The 9,587-nt window shown below is 40.7% G+C and overlaps 3 protein-coding genes across 7 annotated transcripts in view; 2 read left to right on the top strand and 1 right to left on the bottom strand.

Moving 5' to 3' along the window:
- Positions 1–321: 321 nt before the first annotated feature.
- Positions 322–3,094, top strand: LOC106813933 (meiotic recombination protein REC114-like). Its single transcript, XM_014818177.1, has 6 exons — positions 322–497; positions 1,098–1,169; positions 1,373–1,456; positions 1,623–1,784; positions 2,133–2,201; positions 2,797–3,094. The coding sequence occupies exons 1-6, from the start codon at positions 384–386 to the stop codon at positions 2,992–2,994; spliced, it is 699 nt and encodes a 232-aa protein (XP_014673663.1). The 5' UTR covers positions 322–383; the 3' UTR covers positions 2,995–3,094.
- A 94-nt stretch (positions 3,095–3,188) lies between these two features.
- On the bottom strand, positions 3,189–8,982 carry LOC106813935 (ATPase inhibitor mai-2, mitochondrial-like). Of its 3 annotated transcripts, none has more exons than XM_014818178.1 (4): positions 8,863–8,982; positions 7,352–7,429; positions 7,143–7,206; positions 3,189–3,690 (listed from the first exon to the last, which is right to left on the bottom strand). In XM_014818178.1, the coding sequence occupies exons 1-4, from the start codon at positions 8,919–8,921 to the stop codon at positions 3,535–3,537; spliced, it is 357 nt and encodes a 118-aa protein (XP_014673664.1). In that variant the 5' UTR covers positions 8,922–8,982; the 3' UTR covers positions 3,189–3,534. The 3 variants fall into 3 exon arrangements, with proteins under 3 accessions (XP_014673664.1, XP_014673665.1, XP_014673666.1); XM_014818179.1 differs by lacking the exon at positions 8,863–8,982 and adding an exon at positions 8,628–8,701; XM_014818180.1 differs by lacking the exon at positions 8,863–8,982 and adding an exon at positions 8,455–8,581.
- Positions 8,983–8,994: 12 nt separating this feature from the next.
- Positions 8,995–9,587, top strand: part of LOC106813932 (vesicle-trafficking protein SEC22a-like) — a 6,502-nt gene continuing 5,909 nt past the window's right edge. The window contains exon 1 of one of the 3 annotated variants that reach the window (XM_014818175.1): positions 8,995–9,075. The gene's annotated coding sequence lies outside the window, so the exon portion shown is untranslated. Of the gene's footprint in view, positions 9,206–9,587 lie in introns of all 3 variants that reach the window. The other 2 variants (XM_014818174.1, XM_014818176.1) reach the window with 2 other exon arrangements.

Raw genomic sequence — 9,587 nt, 5'->3', positions numbered from 1 at the left:
GGGTCGTTGTCGTAACAGGTACTACAGATATGTACCCGAGGTAGTGTTAGGTTGTTTAGTATTATATTTTTATATGAGGTATGTTTAGGGTTAGGGTTAGAGTCAGGTTTAGGGTTAGTGTTAGGGTTAGGGTACATTTCTGTAGTACAATTAAGTCTGGTACACTTTGTGTATACATATATGTACCTCGGGTACATATCTGTAGTACCTGTTACGACAACGACCCCTTGAGCACTACTAGTAGTTGTTTGTTTGTGTTTCTCAGAAATACAAACACATACATATGTAGCTAAGACTATGTTTATGTAGCGAATATAATATATAGAGTCTAACTAGTATGTTATTTCTATGATTATAATATTGTTGTAGTAAGTAAATACGGAATGTATAGACCTGCATCATCATCAAATAAGAGCAGTTGGAATATCCATAAGTATGCACGATTCTACCAGAAGCCAGGTACTCCTGAGAACACCAATGCCAGTGGATACTGGAAGGTACCCACCTACCTAATATTAATAGTGATAGTATTATGTAAAATGCAGTGACAAATTCGGTTTTCTAGAATAAAGTTGACGCAATACCAATACTATGGCACGAAGGGTCGTTGTCGTAACAGGTACTACAGATATGTACCCGAGGTAGTTTTAGGTTGTTTAGTATGTTTATATTTTTATATGAGGTATGTTTAGGGTTAGGGTTAGGGTTAGAGTAGGGTTAGGGTTAGGGTTAGGGTTAGTTTTAGGGTTAGGGTACACTTTTGTAGTACAAGTCTGGTACACTTTGTGTATACATATATGTACCTCGGGTACATATCTGTAGTACCTGTTACGACAACGACCCCTTGAGCAATACTATGCTACATATTTTTGTTAACAATTACATTGTGGCTACTGTACAGTAGCCCCTTCACTCCTGCTACTAGCTCTAGAACTATAGCCCTCCGCTCCGCCGCAAGCCTGCGGCAGAACGAAGGGCTATAGTTCTCGTAGGAAGCCTGTAGCAGGAGCGATGGAGCTACACCGGAATAGCTATCAGAATCTAACAGTAGCCATATTTTATATATGCCTGTTTTAATTAATAAATTTATATTGCAGTATTTTGAAGATGTTATCCTCGCTGTGACTGAAAACAATTGTTTGATGCTAATGAAGGCTGACATCATCCTGGCAAGTCAATCTCATTCAGATTCTTTAGCATATTTTAAGCATATTTGCCAGAATCCCCATTGTGAACAAAACTTATTGAGAAGACATTATTGTGGATATTAGAGAAACGAATTTTTTATTATTAGTCCACCATTTCTATTTAAACTAATCTACAACAGATACTCTTACCCACATGTATGTAATTAGGATATGATCTCATTTAGGAAAGTTATTCACTGTGGAATAGCATGAACCAGCTGAAAGGCATGTGGAAAGGTGACAGCTTGCTAATTATCTGCAAAAGCCAGGTGAGAACGTTTTAAAATAAAAAAAGACGCATTCCAGAGTAGATGTTTTGTAAAAATTATTAGTAACAAGGAGCATATAAATTATAAGTACTTTCATCCTATTACAAAGCAGAATAGCTTGAGAAAGTCCCAATATTGTTGCTCATGGCTTCACATTTAAAAACAGAATGAAGCCCGGAAGTTCAGAGTAAAGTTTCACAGCAACGAGGAGAAGACTGGCAATGGTCACTGCCTTGATTGTGTACAAATGCTGTCTTCGTACTTCCTCATCAAGCCAGCAACCGAAGCTACTCAAGAAGACTCTTTACGTGATGATGCTGAAACACAGGTAGCAGAATATGGGAGCTATAGAAGATAAAGAATGAATATCTTTTGTTCTTAATTGGGTTGATAAACAGGGGTAGAAATTAGTTTGAAAATTTACAGGCCAGCCGGGCCTGTAGGTAAGGGATTTTACAGACCCGCCAGGCAAATTTTAAAGGCCGGGGACGGTTTTGCATGCTGGGAGTGGATTTTCTACGGGCCCGTCGGGCTTGTTAGTATTAGTAATGTCAGGCCCGAGCCTTAAAATACGGGGATCGGGCCCGCGGGCCCCTTATGATTTCGACCCATGATGAATCTGTTCAGTAAGCTACTAAGCTTGTACTGCTGATAATCTCAATAACTCTTTTTCTAGGATATGCGGGCATGCAGCAAGACATGCGAAGAGCTTGCAGGCACGGTACCTCTAAAGACTTTGGCTCAAGTAATTTGTTTTTTGTGTGTTGAAATTGTTGGCTAGCATAATTAGGCTTTGCCACAAGTTTTGGTTACCTAGTATCTTATATTTCACTACAGCCACAGTTATCTATCTTTAATGTTGATGAGCAATGGGATGTTATTTACCCAGACTATTTTACCATTTTATTACTTGGTTGGTAACATTCCTTATCCTTTCATAGACTTAGTGCCAATGCTGTGATTAGCCAAAAACAACAATATTCAACCTTGTCGTGTCTTAGTTCACACATATTGCTTTATATCTAGAAATATTTCTATTCTTTGCTGTATGTGAATATTTACAATCAATTCAATATAAATAATGTTAGATGTAACCGTATGGGCAGGGTTAATATTGTATGATGTGGGTGGCTGCAATCATGCATTCATTGCTAATTTTGTCTATTTGGTCATTGTAGTTGGTGATTTCCCTTCAGGCTGCAGCAACGAATGCAATACCATTATACATGTGCCATTTAATCATCATTGCTGACCTCCCAACTGCAAAACACTTAAGAGATATCCATCTGAATTCGTGTTTGCTTACTGGAATTTATTCAGATGGTAATTATATTTTGCAGTCAGTGCTGGCCAACCAAGGCAACCTGCCCTTGCCATATCAGGAGGCCACCCCTTACGCAAGCTGTGACGACCGGATTCAGAATGCTGTGCGCACGTGTCTTACAGATCCTCAGTTCCCACAGTTTGTAGCGAAGGTAGAAGAGCATCTTATACAGCTGTTAGATCCATTAGTTACTCCGAATCTTTCTGCAGTCTGATTAAAGCATGCAGAAATATTAAACTTTTAAAAATAATGCAAATTTTATGGTTTCTGTACTAATGTATCGTAATAAATGTGTTCATTGCCCTATGTAGTGATGAGGACAGATTACCAACCTATATTTCTTTAGTTCATGTGCCAATTGATTCAAGATATTTCACACATGCATGAAGGGACACAAAGGCAATATAATTTTGATTTTAACACAACAGCAACATCTTTAATATAACCTACAAACCTTACAAGTTGATAACTAAAACCTGATCCACAAGTAAGGTGTGATGTAAGGTCGTGTTGACCTGGCTGGTGTTACATTAAGTCACCTAGCAGATAGACAATTTATGATTGCTGAGGAGAGAAGGCAACAGGCCTACCTCTACCAACAGATCACACATTCATGTATTATTTACCATTTCTTTTAAGAAGTTGTAGAGCAGGATTTGTTTCAAAAACATTATCAATAATGTTCACATCATATAAAACTGAATTACACGACTACATCTAGGCCTGTAGACCAGCATTAACATCAGCTTGCAACCTAATCTAACTCCTTAGCATTATCCTGCATCTTCTTTAAGTTGTTCAGCTTCTCCTTATGCCTATGAATTTGCTTTTCGTGCTCTCTGATCTGTTCCTTGAGAAATCCAATCTCGTCTTGGTGCAAATCATTCAATTCCTTCAGCTGCTTGCTTTGCTGTACAGAAATGATTACAAATCCACATTAATAACACATCTGCTCATCACTAATATTGCACAGTGTTTCCCCTCCTGCATTGACACGAGCGAGGCGACCGCCTCGCTCAAATCTCAGCCGTCAAACAGAAATTTATCCAAGAAGTGCCGCAGAGCGACAGCGCTCACCTAACGGCAGGTGTTCTGATGTTAAACTCACTGGCAAACAAATGAAGAGCACCCTCCCATCACCGCGTTCGCACTCAGAGCATATATCTAGGATACTACTAATACAGATCTAAAATCGATGATAGCTTGGCTTTGCTATACGGGTAGTACAGTAATAAAGATACAGCTGTGTAACTTTAATGACTTCGCTATATTAACATGTTATCATAGATCAGACCTGCCAACCCCATCTGATGATCATCAGTAATAATTATTGGATTTTCCCGTAACAAATAGGCATTTCGTACAGTAAACACGTCTTTTGTCTCAGTCTTCATTAGGTTCAGTATAATAATAACATAATTAGCACAAAATAGCCTTCAAGTGCGCGTAACTCTATTCCTGGATCCGTGTGACGTCATTCAAAATGGCTGCGCGCCCATAAACCAGAAAGACGAGCGCAATAACACAGCATAAATTTACCATTTTCAGTGAGATCCGTTACGTTTTAAGAGCCTATTAGTCAAATCTACAGGACACAGTAGTCATTGTTACACTGATAATAGGTTGATTTTAACACTGTGTTTATTTTTTTTTTGTGCATAAAAAATATAAATTTCAGAGATTTCTTGGCTGTCCGTAATTTTCTCGAGGTCCGTCCGTAACACCGTAATTTTGACTCGCAGTCCGTAACGAAATTTACGGCATACGTAACAGTTGGGCAAGGTCTGTCATAGATATATGGCGTCTAAGCGCGGCGTAGTGCATGGTGGTGGGGGGAAGAGGAGTTGGGAGAGGGGCGGGTGAGGGGGCTTCTGATAGCAAAAAGCAAGTATGCCGCGAGATGGGAGCGTGCAAGTGTCGATCAATAATCAAAGATGGCCATTCACCTTCTTGCATGAATAAGCACTGCACTCCATTGAGTTGCTGAATCCAAGTATATTCACGGCAGGCAGAATTTTCGCTCAGCTGTTGAGTTAACACATCTGCAATTGCAGGTTGCCAGGCAATAATTATGATTGAATAGTGCAGTTCACCCCCCATACATGCGTTAATGGACTGCCCCATGTTTTTGGCCTAGCCAAGCGAGCATTTCAAGGTTCATTATTTCAGTGTTGCTAATACAGGGTGCATACATCAGGATGCCTAATACAGACTGCTTTAGAAAATAATATGATTTTAAGGAGCGTAAACCTTGTTCAACAAATCATTTTTCCCTTTTGCAATTGAAGCTGTGCACATGTATCGCTCACATCCACCAATAGCAAACAGGCAGTTCAGGTCCTTTGTTAATACAGTCAACAAATCCATGTTTAACGCCTCCTCTGAGGGGTCAAAAGTTTTATCCAGACACTTAACTCTTCGACACGTCAGCGCGAAAGTAGAATTTCATGTCCTTTCAATAAAGTGATAACAAAGTGCCGCATAAGCCGCAGCAGCGTCATCTACGTCTACTGCAGCGTGACTCTGGTGGTGGAGTGGTGGGATTCTAGTAAAAACCCTGTAGTCCCAAATGTGTTCACATACACGCCGAAATGTGGAATGCACAGAGATGGTATCAAGGAACCTTCTCAAAAAGGAATGTCGTGGGATCAGTTATGAAAGTTGCCACGAGATGGCGGCGTACGTTTACAAGTGCTTCAGTATTAAAGATGGAAGGCTCCACATCATTCGTGGATAGCAACAACTATTTGCAAGACAGAAGTGAGGTAAGCACTATCCATTTACCTAACGCAATGCCTACAGGCTGCAAATAGAGAAGCTGGGGCCACTGCAACAAATTAACGCAGGCAAAACTGCCGCAACACATGCACTCATTGCACTGGCAGCAGCACTGGCAGGGATATGTGAACGTTACATGTAACTACTGACACTACGAAGATGCCATATAAATTATACGATTTTAAGGAGCATAAACTTTTTAACGCAAATTTAGCTTTTGAAAATTCACTGTGACATTGTAGGCCTCATAGCATCCAGGCAGTATAGATTCTATCTAGCAAACCCGGCAGTCAAATTCTTTCTTAACAGACAGTCAACAAATCCATTTTAACCCTCCTCTTGAGGTAAGAGGGGGGCGGGAGGCGGTAGGGGAGGGGTGGGACGAGGGTGGGGGGAGGGCGTGGGGGAGGGGGAAGGGGTTGAGGGTGGGGGGGGGGATTCACTAGGCAAAAGCAGTTCAAGTCCTTTGTTGGACTCAGTGAACAAATCCATGTTCTAACCCTGCTTGAGTGCGTCAAAAGGTTATCCGACACTTACTCTTCGCATGTCAGCAGAAAGGACATTTCATGTCCTTTCAAATAAAGCCATCAAAATGCTAGCGGTACCCTGAAACAAAAAGTCTTTCAATCGCTACCGGTCAGGACCATGTCGCTCAGAAAATGTCTAAATATCTGCCCTGTGCCATTGACCCTTGACCTGTGACCTCCAATTTCGCCACCCGCGGGTGATGGCTTTCCTACATGATGCTATACACCGACTATCACAGAGCCAGGTCGAGCCGTTTAGATTGTGCCGGCAATTCTGCATTTCCTCCATAACCCTTAAGTTAAGGATTGAATGTTTCCCCCTCTTTTACACCTCTGATCCTTTGACCTTTGACCCCCAGCTTCGACATCCCAACTCGTTTTGACGATCCCCCCCAACGACCGCGAATATCGTGACCGGTACGTCGAGCGGTTTTAAGATTTTGTGCCCAACTGTTGACGCACGGCGCAGGACGAACGGAAGATCAAGAGATTCTACAAGCTGCATCTGACTTATGTCAGATTGAGGCTAAAAACAGTAGGTCAGCGCTGAAACATAAAAAGTTTCACCTCCGGTCCGTTAGACCAGTCCTAGAAAATGTTGATATCCGACCTTTTCCCCCACTGCCCTTTGACCTGTGACCTCCAATTTTGCACTGGTGATGGGTTTCCTCGATCCCCATCACCTTATACATCGAATATTAAGAGCGTAGGCCGAGTCGTTGAGATTTGTGCCGCAATTCCGTATTTCCTCCTATACCTTAAGTTAAGGGGGAAATATTCCCCCTCCATTGACACATCTTGACCTTTGACCCTTGACCCCCAAATTCGACATCAGTCTTTTTTGCGACCCCCCCCCCCCACGTCCTGAATATCAAGACCGTATGTCGAGTGGTTAAGATTTGTGCCCAACTGTTGACCGACAGACGGACGGACGGACGGACAATCATGCGATTCTACAAGCTGCATCTGACTTCGTCAGCTGAGCTAAAAATTGACCTATTGCACATATGTATATATATATGTTCTAACTATCATAGCAAAATGTAAAAGCATTTACCAGCTTTCTAAAATATTCCTCTTCTCGGGCTGCTTCCATCTTCCCAAAGGCTCCTCCAGACTCTCTACATAAAACAGCAACGAATTTTGGTAAAGAAATATGAATATATATATATATAGAGTATGACCTACTTCTGGTGTACCTGAATTGATTTGTCAATATCAATAATTAAAATTCAGAAAAATACATTAAAAAACACGTTATATTACCTTATTGAGCCACCCGCTCCTCCTCCTTTGCCAGCACCACTTCCCCATTCACCTTGCGACCCCATTGCTCTGATAACCCTGAAATTGACCACAATAATATTGGTTAAAGGAAATTTTTTTAGTATTTCCAAGGAACCGGTGATCGAAGTTGGCAAAAAAGACAAGTGCAATAAATTACACAAAGTAAACAATGGTATTTGTAACCTACACTATAAGTCTACAGTACATCGAACGATCATGAATGTAAATATTGTTCTAGTAATTAAATTACTTCTACTGATAATGATATAGTACATAGCAGCGCTCGACACTAACGGTTTTTGGATTGACCGGGGCAAGTGAGTTATGTCGGACAAGTTATTCTCTTGGCTAGTTGCCCGATCGGAAAACTGACAAAATTCTAGCTGTCTAATATTCCTAACATCCTTTGAGCAAGGGCGCGATTGCACGACATTTTCACGTTTTATTTTCAAAGGTTGCTGAAATAGCAGCCAACGGCACCTGTGTCACCTAGTTTTACCATTACAGATTTATTAATAGAGCACCAGCCTGCACAGCGTGGCTGTAGGAGGGGGGAGTGCCCATTTGTTTAAGTCACATGGGACATATTCATTACTGATGTGGGAGAGGGGCACCGCTGGGATGAGAGAGCGACAGCAAAACTCCTTCCTGGAATTGTGCACATGTGGAATTGTGAATTAGAAATTCACAGAAACCATAGCTAAGACATGTGTTTATATGTATCTAGAATTTTAGAAATGAAACTCAAATCGTTCGCGAGATATTAAAGTTAGTACCACACGAGTTAGCCGGCGAATCGAGCTCACCGATCTCCAGACGCGACGACTCATCTCACGAACCGAGCTCACCGATCTCCAGATGCGTCAACTCGCTACACGGACCGAGTTGGCAGGTGAACCGAGTTGACACGTGCGCGGTACGCCGGTAGTTTTAGGTTGTTTAGTATTACGTTTATATTTTTATATGAGGTATGTTTAGGGTTAGGGTTAGGGTTAAGGTTAGTGTTAGGGTACACTTCAGTAGTACAAGTCTGGTACACTTTTTGTATACATATATGCACCTCGGGTACATATCTGTAGTACCTGATACGACAACGACCCCTTGGCTTGAGCGTAACTTAGTGCCGGTACTACTCTTGTTGCAAGCAGCAATGTTGGGTTATCACATGTCATTATTCATTAAATTTAGTAGGCCTATTGCCATTGGCATTGGGTTATCCACATTACTCAGTCAGTATCACAATCGATATGCACACCTGCTTTTCTCGCCTAAAAATAATTTCACTAGCACGATTATACACCTTCGCTACTGCGCAATGATGCCTAAATATTGCTCAAAATTCCTTCAAGGGTCTAACAATAGAACAGTCTTCCTGAATAGCATTAGCCTAGGCATGAATCTTGAAGGGTTTGTTTATCAAATCGCCAAACCTAAATAACATTGACAATGTTAAAATATAATGAACGTTTTCGAAGTGGCAATGTACATACTGTTGTGTGATTGCCCCCTTTCCTTGAAAAACTGTACGAATATTCCTAAGACAGGACATTTTGAATGTCAATCGTATAGTACGACCAGAACGAACCAGAGGACAACAAAATTAGCGCTAGGTGGCGATCGGTGTAGTATCGCCCCCTGACGGCCACGAATGGAGATAAAACGTTTACTCTGTATTTAGTCGTTTTCATTTCAGTTTATTAGTTGTGAGTTAGTTGCTTATACTCTTTTTTATATACTATATACTATATAGTATATACTATATTAGTACATCTGCAGACTGCAGGTCAATATTTGCTTAAATGCGCACGTGAATTGACCAACAAGGACCACAATGTAAATAAGTGTGCTAGTCATGCTTTTTGTGTATATATAAATAATATAATTATAATAGGCCTAGGAATAGGCCTATTAGTATTAATAAATGATTTAATAGGCCTATAAGTATAATAATAATATATCCTTGGTAGTTATCCAATTTTATGAATTCAGAATTTTTTATTGTAAATGTATGCTATGTATAAATTGTATTGTATATGATGGATAATTGCCTAAATAAATAATTAAAAAAAACAAGGACCACAATCAAAATGTAAATAATTACGGCTCAGAGTCATACTCAGTCATACTCATAGTCATGGGTGTTGCTATCCCCCGGGCGTGCAGTGAGGGTCACGTGATACAGTTGACGTATACTTCAAAACTTAAAGGGACAGTA

The sequence above is a fragment of the Priapulus caudatus genome, unplaced genomic scaffold (genome assembly GCF_000485595.1).
Source record: "Priapulus caudatus unplaced genomic scaffold, Priapulus_caudatus-5.0.1 Scaffold845, whole genome shotgun sequence".
NCBI classification, from domain to species: Eukaryota; Metazoa; Priapulida; class Priapulimorpha; order Priapulimorphida; family Priapulidae; genus Priapulus; species Priapulus caudatus.
Note: the sequence above shows the minus strand (reverse complement) of the source record. Positions and strands in the feature narration are given on the sequence as shown.

Excerpts from the sequence above, each read along its gene's own strand:
- LOC106813933 (XM_014818177.1), top strand. The coding sequence starts at position 384 with ATGTATAGACCTGCATCATCATCAAATAAGAGCAGTTGGAATATCCAT. Across the intron at positions 1,170-1,372 it reads TGAAGGCTGACATCATCCTG|GAAAGTTATTCACTGTGGAA; the intron begins GCAAGTCAATCT and ends GATCTCATTTAG. Across the intron at positions 1,785-2,132 it reads GTGATGATGCTGAAACACAG|GATATGCGGGCATGCAGCAA; the intron begins GTAGCAGAATAT and ends CTCTTTTTCTAG.
- LOC106813935 (XM_014818178.1), bottom strand. The coding sequence starts at position 8,921 with ATGTCCTGTCTTAGGAATATTCGTACAGTTTTTCAAGGAAAGGGGGCA. Across the intron at positions 7,430-8,862 it reads AAGGGGGCAATCACACAACA|GGTTATCAGAGCAATGGGGT; the intron begins GTATGTACATTG and ends GGTCAATTTCAG. Across the intron at positions 7,207-7,351 it reads GGAGCGGGTGGCTCAATAAG|AGAGTCTGGAGGAGCCTTTG; the intron begins GTAATATAACGT and ends TGTTTTATGTAG.